This window comes from Zonotrichia leucophrys, chromosome 12, assembly GCF_028769735.1.
Source record: "Zonotrichia leucophrys gambelii isolate GWCS_2022_RI chromosome 12, RI_Zleu_2.0, whole genome shotgun sequence".
NCBI classification, from domain to species: Eukaryota; Metazoa; Chordata; class Aves; order Passeriformes; family Passerellidae; genus Zonotrichia; species Zonotrichia leucophrys.
Window position 1 is genome coordinate 7,218,678 of NC_088182.1, and position 14,575 is coordinate 7,233,252.

At 46.0% G+C, this 14,575-nt stretch overlaps 1 protein-coding gene across 13 annotated transcripts in view; it reads left to right on the plus strand.

Moving 5' to 3' along the window:
• Nucleotides 1-8,645, plus strand: part of CADPS (calcium dependent secretion activator) — a 202,736-nt gene extending 194,091 nt beyond the window's left edge. For all 13 annotated transcript variants that reach the window (XM_064723741.1, XM_064723742.1, XM_064723745.1 and 10 more), the window contains 2 exons: nt 5,517-5,621; nt 7,326-8,645. In XM_064723741.1, coding sequence (XP_064579811.1) covers nt 5,517-5,621; nt 7,326-7,505 — 285 coding nt within the window. In that variant the 3' untranslated portion in view covers nt 7,506-8,645. The remainder of the gene's footprint in view (nt 1-5,516; nt 5,622-7,325) is intronic.
• Nucleotides 8,646-14,575: the final 5,930 nt, after the last annotated feature.

The window sequence follows — 14,575 nt, forward strand, 5'->3', positions numbered from 1 at the left end:
CACCAGTCCCCTCCAGCACTGGCAGCTGTGTGCACAGGACAGTGCCCCAGCCCTGCTGTCCCTGCGCTGCTGGGGCTGCATCCCTCCCTTCCCCGTGGGGATGGCACCTGCTCAGGGGAGGTGGCTGCCATGAGTGCATGTGACAACACCAAATACCCAGTTTGATCTCAGGGCCACCCAGGGCTGGATGGACACGGCTCTGTCAGCTGTCCCCTACTGTCAGCAGCTGTAAATCATCACAGCCCCACTCTGCCTTCCCCCAGCTGAGCTTTTGGCCTGTTGGACAGGGATGGGCAAATACCAGAAACAAAGAGTTGGTAATTTTATCTTTTTTTCTTTTTTCCTGACTGATAGATCACTTTGAGCTGTTGCTTGAGAGCGGGTCCAGTTTTCCTTTGGGAAGTAAAACTCACAGCCAGCCTTTTTCCTCTTTCCCTTCCCACCTCTGTGGCCCCCTCACTTCGTGCTGGCCAGCTCAGGGATGCTGTGGTGGCGTCCGCCCAGCATCCAGTTCCTCATCTTTGAAACACCTTGAATTCAAGAGTTCATTTCAAAGCTGCCTTTCAGCATTTCAAAACAAGCCCATGTCCTGGACAAAGAGAGGGAGCCAGCCAGCGTTGGGAGCCTCTTTGTGCAGTGTGTGTCACAGTTTTAAATAGATTTGCCCTGCTTGGATTGGTTCTGGTTGGAAAGCGAGTACTGAAATGAGAGGTCATAGGGGAGAGTTACTATGGTAATTGAGTAGTATCACCAGTAGTTTTGCTCTTATGAGCATTAAAGCACATAATAATAGACAAACAACAGTGGTTAAAGCAAGCAGGTAGGATTACTATGTTCTTTTGTCAGAAGTATATAATGTCTTGTAGTCAGTTTTAAAGACTTCTCAACCCCAAATCCACCCAGCAGTCACCTGCTGAGTAATTTTGTATGCCTAATCTCTAGCCCTTAACTACAAGCTTTCTGCTAATTTGAGGCAAATGGGTATTTTTGACACTAAATAGGGCAGTAAAGAATCCCTGACCTAGAAAAACTCCGTTCCAAGGCACTGAGAGCAGAAAAATATTCTTTCAGCATCCTTGTGAGACCTTTGGAATGACATAAAATAGCTTTGACTAAACTGTGCTGCAGCCTTCGATTAATGGTTTGCAGAAACTTGCTGAACATCCCTACTACAACTTCCCCCATAAAACTTGTCACTTCAGATTGCCATCAGCCACCACAACAATAATCATTTCATGCCTATTGCTAATTGCAAGCACAGCTGAGGCTCAGCAGGGTGCTCTTGCACAGTCCCAGGCCTTTATACCAGCCTCAATCTGTTGTATGGCACTTGTTCACACACAAAAAAACTACCAGTAAAGGCAGAAAGAGGCAGAGTCACAGGTTCCTTGTAATCCCTCTGCTACCCTGCTGACAACCCAGCCCTATAAGCATTCCTGGTTTTGTCCCACTCTTTACAAAAGCTGAAGTGACCTTAAGCTACTAGTATGTAAGCTTTTGAATGAAGAATACAGCTCCTTCAGGTGCCTTAAGAAGCAGTGTTGCATCTGGCTTACGAGATTCTGTTTGCAGCACTCCTGGGGTGAGCTGTGGCTTCCTGTAACATGTAAAATATGAGTGTGAACTCAATGTTCATGGCAAGGAACAGGAGGTCATGCTTCCATTCAGCTCACACCAAAGAGAACGGGGCTTTGCAGATGTTCCTGGGTGTGTGTAATGACACCACCTCCCAGAAAGCACAGGAGCCCAGCACAGGGCTGGGTTTTGATAAAATGTGCCACATTCAGTGTGCTACTTGCAGATTTATTCATACCAATTTCTACAATTTATGTATTCAGAGACAAACTTGCTATTTCAGGAACTTATTGATCATGTTTTTGCATTCAAAAAAAAAAAAAAGAAGGCAGAGGGCTGGGGAACAAGTAAGCTTATTGCTCAGGCTGGTTGGGGTGTTGGATGGGCAGCCATGGAAGTGCAGCTTTTGTAATGCTCCAGCTCCTGTAATGCCCATCCTGGTGCATCCCAGCTGGCCCATGGCTCCCCTCATCCCCCCAGCAATGAGAGTTGCTCTGAAAGACGGGAAAACAGGAAAAGAAACCTGAAAGAGGGTTTGAATTCCTGTCTGTACAAATACAGTACCTGCTTGCAGTGGCTGGGCTCTGATAGTGTCTGCATTTCCTCTGCTGGGGCTGGCTCATGGTGTGCAGCCATGGGGCTGTGGTTTGCCTCTGCCAGAGCCCTGTGCCCCTCCCTGCTGGAGGAGTGGTACCCACCATGCACCCTGTGCCCCCAGACTGAGTGTAAATTGTCCCCTGGGTGAGGGACAGGGATGCCAGCAGCGCCAGTAATGTGTGTGTACTACAGTGAGTTACACGTGGGGTTTTGTTCATGGGCCTGGACCATCAGGGGGGTCTGTTCATTCTTTACAAGCAGGCATGAGAAGTTTTTTGCAGAAAATATATTTATGGTATTTACTTTGTTGTGCCAATGAAATGTGCCTGAAATGTGTTGCAAGCCCCTTGTCAGAGCCCAAAGTTCAGTATTTGGGCTGTGGCCTGTGCACCTTGTCTTTGGGGACAAGCCACGAGGCTGGAGCTGGATCCCAGAGGGGACCCTGTGTCCCCAGCATGAAGCCCACTGGCCCTGAGGGCATGGCAGAGCCCCTTGGGGACAGCAAGGTGGCCAGTGTCCCCACAGGACCACTCTGTGCTCTTTTGTCTGAGGTGAATACGTTTCTGTTTGGGAACATTTGGCTTTTTTGTTGTTTTTTTAATAATATAGTCATATGCAAATGTTATCTTCTTTGGTAGGTTAGTCATGAATCAGAGGGCTTATGCGTCTTATAGCACATCAACACTAGCGAGAGCTAAAGGGAACATTTAATTTATGGGCTAACTTATTTTTATGAATATGCAGGGCTGAAATTCAGCAGTTGGTGTGTGCTCTATGAAGTGACGTGACGGTTTTGTGTATCAAGATCAATGAATTAGACTTTGTCTTTTCCTCATAAAGCAGAAAGTCTTGGGAGTGAGTTGGCTTTGAGAAAGAGAGCTCCTTTCATGCCGCCGAGCGCTGAGCCCTTGTCAGCCGCCGCGCGAGAGGAGAGGGCTGCAATTCACATTTGCTTCCAAGGAGTTTGCATCTCCCCAGAACCCAGAGTGTTTGAAGTGCCCTCCAGAAACGCAGAAAAGCATTTCTTTTGGCTTGCTCGGAAGGTCTCACAGCAGCAAAGTCACCTTGCCAATACGATCCGGGCAGAGGTTAGAATTTCTGTTTGGGATCACATTGCCCTGTGGGCGTGTGTGGCGTGGGACAGACAGAAATGGCAGGACCTGCCCCTGCCAGGGACTTCTCATCTCATGTGGAGTTGACACAAACACCCAGCAGATCGCTCTGTGGAAGCTGGGAGGCGGCAGGGGAAGGGAGGGGGCGTGTGTGTAACACATGGTTGTGCCCTTACCTCTGGGGGCTCCGATCTGAAGAGGTGGCAGAAGGGGAAGGAGGTGTTTGGCTGACCTGGGCGTCCATGTGCCAGCACAGCCCTGGGTCACAGCTAGTGTCACCCAAGAGCATGACTCAGTTAAGCACTGATTGCAGAAAAGCAGCTTTATGAACATTAACAGTTTCCCTGTTTTGCCCACGTGGGTCTGCAGCATTTCCTGGGAGCCCAGGCAGATCCCCCAGTGGCAGCACTTGCTCTGTGCCACCCAACCACCAGCTGGCTGTTGGCTGCCCTGGGTCCATGTACCTGGGACCCTCAGGGGGTATCCAGGGACACTCTGACTTCTCAGACCAGTCTGAGGCATTGGGAGCTATGAAGCCCCACCAGACCCTCCTGTGCTCATCAGATCCACACCAGCTGCCCAGCTCACTTCACTCACTGTTCAACCCCAGTCTGATGCCAGCACCTCAGGTGACAGCTGAGAGCTCCTGCTTGCCAGTCTCAATTAGTCTCAACCAAGCTCTTGCCAGCTTTCTGTCCTGGAGAGGAAGGGTCAGCAGAATCTCTGCCACAAGTTACACAAGGTGTAAGCATTGAGCATGAGGTCACCACATGCCATTTCTTCAGTGACTCTTTCATCTCCTTATTTGCTCCATTTTTTAAAGAGGTGGTGTAGAAATTAAAGTAGAGGAGCATCATTGGAGCTGGGGGGAAAACTCTTCCCCATGCAGCTCCTGGGTGTGCTGCCACTCAGCTCAGAGATGGATATTGAACACACATTTTTGTGGTGCAGGGCTGGTTTAGTTTAGACTTATTTGTTTGCTTTGGTGAGCCTCATGCCACCTTGTGGGTGCCAGTGTCAAAGGATGGAGGGAAGCAAATCACTGGCAAGTTTTGCAATTATAGAATGTTCAGTTGTTTCTGTTCCCCTGCTGCACCAGCAGCAGGACAGGGCATGTTCTGTGTGAGAGACCCCGGCCCAAGGGGGCACTGAGGGGGGCACCAAGACCTGACTTGGACTGGTGCAAAGTTTCAGCCTTGTTGGGAGGCAGCTGCATCCCAGACTATGGATGGTGCTCTCTCAGGATCTTCATAAACTGGTGAAGTTTCTTTAGTATTTTAACTGGTTCTAGATTAATTGCAGCTGGTCTGCAGTATGGGCTTTGATCTCTGTGTGTAAAAGAGGTCACGAGAAGGGTGCAGCTGTGCATACAGAGGTGTGATGGGTTTTTACCTGCTTTGTAACCACCCCTTGTGCTGAGCCCGATGGGGAGGTTTTGTGGCTCCCCACCCACGCCCCAGCCCCTGCTTTTCCTCCTCTCAAGGGCTCACTGCTCATCTGTGGGCATCAGACATGCCACAGCCCACCAGAGCTGTCCTGCACTGCAGGCTGCTGCCACACTGCTGCGAGCCCTTTGCACACACAACAGCACAATTTCAGCCCCTGGAGGGGCCCTGTGAGTTCAGCAGCTTGAAACAAGCTGATTTCTTTGCTGCTTTTCCATCTCTCATAACTGTGAGGATGAAACCAAAGCACTTCCCAGACAGCCTGGGCAGGCACCCACCCATAGGTGCTTACACCAGCATCCTTCCCCCCAGCCAAACCTTTCCCTGCATGAGCCTCCCCTCTGTTCACTCTCAGGGTCCCAGACCCATCCTGTGGCTGTTTATGATTGAATTTGAAGATGGTAAGTAACCTGAGTGTGGGACCAACATCCTTAAAGGCAGGACTGTGTTCTCACTGTGGGGGAAACAGGTTAAAAACATAGCTCAAGCCAAACACAGATCACTGCTGGCAAGTGCCATCAATGGCAAAATCAGATTACAAGGCACTACTGGTGGCCTTTACCCTCCTAATAAGTTTATTTTGTTGTTATTGTTGTTAAAATTTAAAAGCCCATGCATGGAAATTCTGTGTAAGAGCAGATGCCAGTCTCCCCTGTCACTCTATGGACCCCATGAGCAGGCTGGCAGGAGGGTGTGAGCCTCAAAGGTGGCTGTGAGGGGGTGCTGGGGGCACAGGTGTCGCTCAGAGCCCCGTGTGGGTGCTGGAGAAGCCGTGTCTCTCTTGCAGCAATGGTACACCAGCTCCATGAGTGTTGTGTGCACTTGGCTGACAGACCGCATGGACCTGCAGCTCCACATCTACCAGCTGAAAACCCTCATCAGGATAGTCAAGGTAAGCACCCAGGCTGTTCCCAGTGCCCCTCGCTGTCTGGAGGAGCCTTTGTGTGCTCCTGCATTTGTGTGGCACGTGCTCTGTCACTGCAGATAAATGAAGGATTCATTAATATTCTTTTAAAGAATTAAGATAGCTCTGTCTATTGCAGGTAGCACTGGATAAACAGGAACTTTAAATGCAGAGAGATGTAAAATACAGGTGTGCAAATAAGAACAAATTTATTGCATTAAAAACAAAAACCAAACTCTCTTGTTATTTGACCTTACCTGTACAGTAAGTGCACCAAAATTAGCCTTTTTGTGGACAAATTCACTGAGCACAAATTCACTGATCACACCTGTGAGCTCTGGTGTTAAAATGGGTTAAATCAACCCAAAAGTTTTTAATGCTGTTTTGCTAGAAACATTTAAGCCCAACTATGGCTCGTGATTATTGTCAGAATGCAAATGAGATTGTTCTCATAGTTAATTGAAGTTGTTTCTTTTACAATGGATGTATATAATCAACTCTAAGAGATCACAAAGGTGAGATAACATACCCTGAAAGTAGCATTTTTTTTCTTTAAGTGCACGTGTATGTGTATATCTGTGTGTGTGTGTGCCTTGGACTAATGATAATTATTTCAGTGTGAAATCACAGTGGTTTACATGAAATAATAAGATCACAGAAGGGGGTAAATATATTTTTGATCATTTTAGGTTCTATCTAATGCTTTTTGGTCTAGTATTTTATAATGTTTATGGTCTTGTGTGCAGTGAACACATTGAAGGCATGAATAAATTAAAACTGAAATGTATTAAATGTGCTTTTCATAACTGAAAACAACAGGCACAGACAGATTATTCCTACTTGTCAGCTAGCTGAGGAAAGCTTTTTTTCCTTGTGCTTTATTTATACCAATATTACATTCAGAAGCAGCTATAACAAACCCAAGGACTTTCTGAAATAGCAGAACAGTAAATAGTTTCTATGCAGAGCACAGAACAGAATTAAATGAACAACGAGACCAGAGTTTTATCTCACAGAGTTGAGAAGGGTTTTAAGCATAAATTCAAATAAGAGATATTAATTGTAATAACAAGGGAAGTATGGGAACCATGGAAATACAATTCCAGATTGAGGTGAAGAAAGGGAGATTTAAGAAACATGTGCCCTATGCTTATATTTATACCTCAATAATTTCGTCCAGTGTCCTGGACTTAGTTTATTTAATCCCTATACTGTAGGTAGGATTGTTTAATATGGAGCATTCCAGGAATGTGTAATCATGTCTGTGGGTACAGGGGATAAGCATCCTGCTGCCTGAAGAGAAATGACTGACATTAGAGGCAGGATGAACACATCCAGGAGCCAGGGAGGTCAGGTGGAGCAGAGCCTTACATTGCTTCGATGTCTTTTTAGACACAGCCCCCCTATGCAAAACAGTGCTGGTCTGAAGCTGCCCAGCCCACAAAGGCAGGGCTGGAGTCACAGAGCTGTAATTTGTTGCCCAAGGCACCCTAAGGGAGGGTGCAGTGGCCAGCAGAGATGCTGCTGTGGCCTCTGCGCTTCCCGGGTGATACAAATTGTCCCCAGGGCTGGGGTTTCCCTGGTATCCCAGCCTCTCCCATTGTTGGCCCCAAACCCGCAGCACTGGGCACAGGCTGACTCGTGCAGGGGAGCTGGTGTTGGCCCTGACCTCTCCCTGTGTCTGTGCTGTAGAAAACGTACCGAGATTTCCGATTGCAAGGCGTGCTGGACTCCACCCTGAACAGCAAAACCTACGAGACCATCCGGAACCGGCTGACCGTGGAGGAGGCCACGGCGTCCGTCAGCGAGGGCGGGGGGCTCCAGGGCATCACCATGAAGGACAGCGATGAGGAGGATGAGGAGGATGACTAGGGCAGCTGGGGGTCGCCTGGTATCCGTGCATGTACCTCGTCTGTAACTCAGTTAGCCACATTAGGAATTTTTATGTCAGCTCTAAATGCCCATGAGAAGTTTACCAATACAAATGCCATGTTAGCTGTGTGGTAATAAGATTAGCACCTCTCTTTGATTCATCAGTTTCCTAATTTCATATCTATATGTTCATAAGCAATATGGAGCACCATTGTTTAATACTGTTAATGGAAAAACTACATAGAAAACATCCTAGGTGTGTCCCTGTTATTAAAGTTTAAACAATGCTTCATTAATGTACTGTATATACATTGATGGTAAATTGTTGTGAAGATGAGTGACTCGAGTCCTTTCATTTCTTTCTCTTCTGTGGATGCCAACTGCTTAAAATTAATTAAAAAAAAAACAGCTTTGTTTTTAAAAGAAAAACCAGGCAATTACAAATGATTTTTTTGTTCTCTCTCTGTTCATTTAAAAACCAGAAAACAAACAAACCCAGACAGCCGTTTGAATCATTCTGCATCCTTGTTAAAGTACCAGGCTCTTCCCTTCAATATGCAGTTAACTCCATAGAGACTACATCCCAGAGGATTAGTCATTCTAATTGCCACACCAGATTAATCCTATCATTATGGATATATCATGCCACATTACAAGTCCAAAGCAGTTGTTTTATGTTGACGTTTGCTCCTCTAAATGTTACATTTTTGTTTAAATTTCAAATAACCGTGTATGTACAAAGACAACTTTAATTACAATCTTAGACTCTACAAATGTGTTTATAATAATATATTGAATATTTATTTCGGTAGATTGTAACCATAATTTACAATTCCTCTGTTTCACAATGGTTTTTATATATGTCATGTACATTGCATTTTGACCAGTAACTGCATGTCCATCAGTTCCTTCTCCAGAGCTTTTACTTTCTGTGTAAAATAGTGATCCATCTTGCTTTTTTTGCCTTATACAAGCCGACAGTTGTAAAAGTGTGAGAACTGTGGCTTCTCAATAAATAACTATTCAGATGTCCTAATAATAAATTATGGAGTCTTTTTATGTCTGCCTTAGAAAAAAAACCAAACTAAGCTGAGATGTAAGAGCCCCAACCTCACAGAATAAAGGCATTTTCTTTTCTCATGGGTGTTCTTTAGTTTATTAATTAAGAAGATGGTTTCCTGATTTGCTCCCCAAGGTCAGGATTGGGAACACACTGTCTGTTCCCCAGGTACAAGAGCATTTCTGCTATGACCACCACAGCTGTCTCCACCAGTATCTGCACTCTGTGTCTTGTGATTTATCCCTTGACATCTAATTGATGTCTGCTCTGGTTCAGCCCCAGTTATTATTTGGCCATCAGCCTTACCCAACACTTATCCTCCTTCAAAAGGCCCCAGTTTGTAATTTAACTTCTCCCAAAGCAGCCTTAGTGCAGCAGGGCAGAGACAAACCCTGAGATGAAATTAAATAGAAGTCTGGTTTGATGGAACACGTTTAATGGGAGCACACTTGAACTGGCTGCCCAGGGAGGTCATGGATACCCCATCTCTGAAAATGTTCATGGTCAGGGGCTCTGAGCAGCCTGGTTTAGTGGAAGGTATCCCTACCCATGACAGGGGGTTGGAAGTAGATCATATTTAAGGTCCTTTCCAACCCAATCCACTCTGTGATCCTCTGTTAGACTGAGAGTTTTCTTAGAGGTTTTGCAGTCCCTCCCTCCCATGAGCTGATTCACACCAGAACTGCTAGCCCAGGTCTCAGTCATTTGAGAGCAGCAGAAGAACTGGTGTGCTTTGCCCCCAGACACAGCAACCTGTGGCCAGCCTGGGGAACCAGGACAAATCCCTCACAAATAAATGATGAGCAAATGGGAAAATGTCCTTCCTGGATGAGCCTTCCTGACATAATGAACAATTAAACCATCTTCCAGAGCCCAAAAAACATGAGACCCACCCTGGACATATGGGAAGAGATTAGGATTTGGATTTTTGGGTCCCTTCCCTCTGTGTCAGTTTAGCATCTGCTGTGGAGGTGCCATGCAGCCCCACCTGCATGGCCACACCCCACACATTCAGCATCCACCTTTCCCAGGTGTCTGGGAACACCACCCCCTTGGAAGAGGGGCATTAGCAGGGGCTTCACTTCAGGAGTGGGTGGTGGATGTGCACATTTAGCACCACTGACATGTTGAGAAGCCATCTGATGCACCAGAATAGACTAATTTTGAGCCCTGACTGTAGCCCAGCAGACTTGATACTTGTCTTGCTCTGTGCTGCTGGTAGAGGGAAGCACTGCCAGAAAAAGCTACTTCTGAGGACTTAGGCAGGAATTTGGCTTTGTGACCACAGACACGGGAAGCTTTTCCCTCTCTTACCCACCTCTACAGTGCAACTGCTTGGTCCTGGGTCCTCCTACTGGGAGCTGGGATAGTAATTGAGATTTTAAGTCATACTCAAGTCTATCAAAACCTGTTCAGATGCCTCTGCGGGTCTGTCACTGGCATGTACACAAAAATTATTAATTCCTTGACCTTATTTTGCTTGGAGCCTTCAATCCCACCCTGAAGCCCTCCCAGGACTTCCCTGTTAAAGCAAGTCTCACAAGATCTAAAGCAAGGAACAAACTGCAAGCAGCACCTGGTCCTTTCTAGGGGGTTGAGACCCACTTGAGACCCACACAAATACTGCTGCACACGTGAGTTCATGAACTCTTTATCCTCTCCCTTAGATGCCTTTTGTGAAGGACAACAGCTCCAAGAGGAAGCCCTAGGAAAGCCTTACTGGGCTGGTCACCTGGCTGGTAGCAAAGAGCACTGAAGGACATGGAAATTTATAGCTCTGCTGGCACTCAGGCAGAGCAGAGCTGGAGAAACAGCTTGATTCTGCTCTGGAAATGTCTCCCTTTTTTTTTTTTTTTTTTTTTTAAACACAAAATATTTATTGGATAAAAACACAGCCCACTTCCACCTGCCACCTTTCAAAATAGTGAGCCCTGCTCAGTTTTTTGAATGAGAGAGTGTGGGTGCAGCCTTGAGGAGATGCTCCCTGGCTGTGCATTGCTAGCACACGTCGGTACCTCCCTAAAGCAGCAGTGATTGGACACCCTCAGCTGAGTGCCTCTGTCATGAGCAGTGACCCCATGGCCTGTGACAGCTTTTTGTGACCTCAAACCCCAAAAAGGCACCCCAGAAATTCCACAGACCTGAGGCTTGACCACAGAACAGGGAAGCATTAGCCAACTCACTATTTTTAAGACATTTGGACCCAAAAGATGAGCTTCAAGGTTATGTACTTTAGTGTAAGCAGGGGGAAGACCTTACAGCATTGCTGCAAAGCAGGATTGAACCTCCCACTCCACAGCCTGCAGCCTGTGGCTGAGCAAAGGAGTGCAGTGCCCCTGATCCCACTGCCTTTAACCTGCACGTGGCCAGGCTGTGCTGGCAGTCCAACCCTCCCCTAAATGAGTGATCTGTGGTGCAGGAGTGGGAAGAGCCAACTTGGGTCAACCCTGAAGAAATGTCAAATACAAAATGGTTTGGTTTTACCTGAAAAATATTAATTTTTCAGGGAGGTTTGAATCCCTCCTGGCCACACACTACAGTCTGGACACGGCTCAGCTCCTGCAGAGCAAAGCTACACTTTGGGCAGCACCTATGAGATATGGATAGATGAGAGCACTGGCAAAGGTGGCAAAGATCTGCTGCTGGTTCACTTCAGCCCATTGCTGTGATGGAACGAGCTCCAGCAGTCAAAGGACTTGGTGCCAGTACAACTGCACCTAGATGAAGAATCTGCCTGTGCAGTTATGTCAATCAGTTTTGGGAAAAGAGGAAAATTTCATTCTTCTGCCAGCAAAATTTTAAATGATAGATCAGGCCAAAACTTCTCTCATATTTACAGGGAAGTCCAGCGAAAATATCCTTTTTTTGACAGACTTACTTAAAGCATGTGGCATGGAGACTGAAAATGCTATCAACTATTTGACTGACAAGTGTCAGCAGCTGTTCATCCAATTTGTTTTATATTTCACCAACTAACAGATTCTTTCCCCTCTGCTGTAATGCATTTCTTCTGGCCCATAGGCATCTTAGAAATTGCTTTTCTGCCTTTCTAGTGACCAAAACGTCAAAAATATTAGAAGACAATTTGTGTTCAGAAGCATAAACAGGCATGCAACAAAGCAAAGATGATTTTGCCAACATTCAGGCTGTGTTATTTTTTAAAAAGTCACAGCAAACCTAAGGCAAAAATTATTTCTCTAAGCTTTAAAAGAAAAAGCTAATGCAAACAAAGCACATGATAAATCTGCACAGGTTAAAACATCAATACCAAAGGGAAAAAAGCTGCTGTTTAATGGGCAACCAAAATGCAGCTGAGCTCTATGTCCACCTCTGCACTTCGGCTGTGGAGTTGAGAACTCTGCACTTCCATCACCAGTATTTGTTCAAAAACCTGTTCCATGTTGCCAGGATTCAACAAAGCCACTGTTGTATCAAACCAAGCTTGGCTGGGAGAGTCCTTTGAGCCATTCACAAAACCCAGCCTTCTCCATCTTATGTCTAGCCCTGCTTTCAGAACTCTTTGATCCTGACTGCATATAATGTAATTATTGCAGTTTTCACCCATCATGAACTTGCTGGACTAAAAAAAGCCTGTGTGACACCTCTCTCTGGTGAGCTGCATTCCATGATATTTCCTTTGATCAAACAAGTTTAGGCTTTCAAGCTAAACCTGAAGTGATATTTTCCTCAGCCTTTCTGAAAGATACATATTCCATTTCAAGTCATAAATCCGCATTTGTTGTAACTATGCAAAATATGGGAGAAAAAAAGTGCAGAGATTATATGCAATCTGCCAGCAGAGTTGTGTGCCATGAGGAAAATGCCTCACAGGTCAAAACAAAGAAAAACACTGAGCAACAAATTAGTTGCAGGCAGTAGCTAATATGGAGATCAAAAGATTAAAATCAACATACAACGATGAAATCACTGGAATAATAGGAGCACTTAAGAAGATTAAGTCAATAACAGAGTCCAGTGCTACGAAAATAAGGTTTTGATTATACTGTAAAATTTTATATTGGGAGAGCAAAAGTAATTACAGCCATGACATGCTTCGCTATCCCCGCCTTAGACCATCTTGGCTCATTTCCTATGCAAGGAATACAGTTGTTGAAATAAACAGAAATGTTATGACTCAAGTGCTCGATTCAAAAACAAACCAGGTGGTCAGATCAGATTGGGGACTGTCAAGATGGGGTCTGTAAAATCAGGACTTGTTGCAGATCCTGGAGGATATGACAGCTGGGGGGAGCAAAGGCCACACGTTCAGGACTGGCTTTCTGCACAGAGAGCTCCACCAGCAGCTGATGTCGGGGCTGTCCCAGGCTGTCAGCTGGAGAGGAGAAGCACGCACTGCAAGGGAGGTAGGAGGAGATAAATAGCTCAAAGACTGGTGGAGAACGTGGTGGTGATGAACTCTGGTGACAGGAGAGGTATTTTCTATCCAGCTAAACAGGCAAAGATTGAGGGTTTGGTTTTACGTCAGAGGCAGAGACGTGGCAGCCTCCGAGCCCATCCAGACCCTCACAGCAGGGACAGGAATATCTCCCATAGCCAGGTTCAGCAGCTCTGGGAGTCAGCCAATGGGGATGGGAAGGGTGACCCACCAGGGGCAGCTAATGCTCACCATGACAGACCTACCTTGATGATGTATCAGCAGGAATTGATGAGCCAGTTTCCCTCCAGCACAAACTGGCCATGGCCATGGAACCCAGCAGCCTCATCCACGCACTGTGGGACCAAAGCCCTAGAGCTCCATGGAGAAACAGCTACCCTGGTCTCCACCCAAGAACTCTGAGAGCTCCTGGTGGGTTCTGCAGTGCTCTGTGTTTGGTGAGGAAGGGCTGAAGCAGCTCCTCTGTGCCCCAGGGCTGATGACTTGCCCTGGCTTTTTGCACAATTGTTTTTTCAATTGCACCATCTCCAGCCCCACCCCAAAAATCACAATCTAGACTCATAATTAAATCAAATAAATAAATTCTCATCTATTTTTACATAATTTGTGGGTGTTCTTGAACACTCAGGAAATACTTGGGTTGTGCACTGAAGTTTTTTTCCTCCAGTAACGAGGTCTGGTTTTTTTAGTCTGGGCTCTCATTGTTGGGGGGATTTTTAGTGGCTTTTCTAGATCATGTCTTCATGAATCAACCCATTTCTTGTGCCCAAGCAGCACAGCAACACTTTCACTTGTCAATCTGGGAGCCTTGCCAGGCTGTCTCTGCCTTAGCCACCATGAGGGACAGGGATGCTGCAGTCCAGCCTGTCCCACACTCCCCAGGGCAAGGGGACAAGGTGCTGCCACCTCCACACCATGGAGACCATGGGGTCCAGCTGTGCAGCAGGTAAGAACATCTGTGACAACAGTTCAAAAAACGGCAAATACAATCGCAAACAACCTGGTGTGGCACAGCCAGAAAGACTGGACAGCACTGAGTGAGGAGTGAGTGGGAAAATGACAGTGGAAAGATTGGTATTGGAAGGATTCTTTCTCTGTTCGATTTTCTTCATTGAAAAAGGAAGTAATTTTGAAAATGAGATGTTTTTCTATCTCATTAAGGGGAGAATAATTCAAAACACGTGGAGTTTGTCCCACTTACTTTTTTGGCCTTCCTTCTTTCAAGCAAAAAAAAGGGAAGGAATAGGAACATGAAACTGAAGTGGGCTTCTACCCATTTTCACTGTTTTTTGTTCCTTTTCCTGAAACGTTTTCAGTAGGAAAGTGAGAACAAGGCCATCCCCCCATTATATTCTCCTTCTCTACTTCCTCCCACCTTTTCTCCTAAATAGAAAATAAGGGGAAAAAACCCCTACAAACCCAGAAAAACTTAAAAGCTCCCACTCCGTCAAAAAAAAAAAAAAAGTCCAACATTTCAAAACATTAGGAAGGAACATCTTTCAGTTTCAGTGTTCAGAAACGAAAGGCAGCATTGCTCCATTACTGCAATGCGAAGGATGATATTCCTGACAATGAAGATGGAGAAGAGCAGCTCACCCTTTCAACAATTTCCTC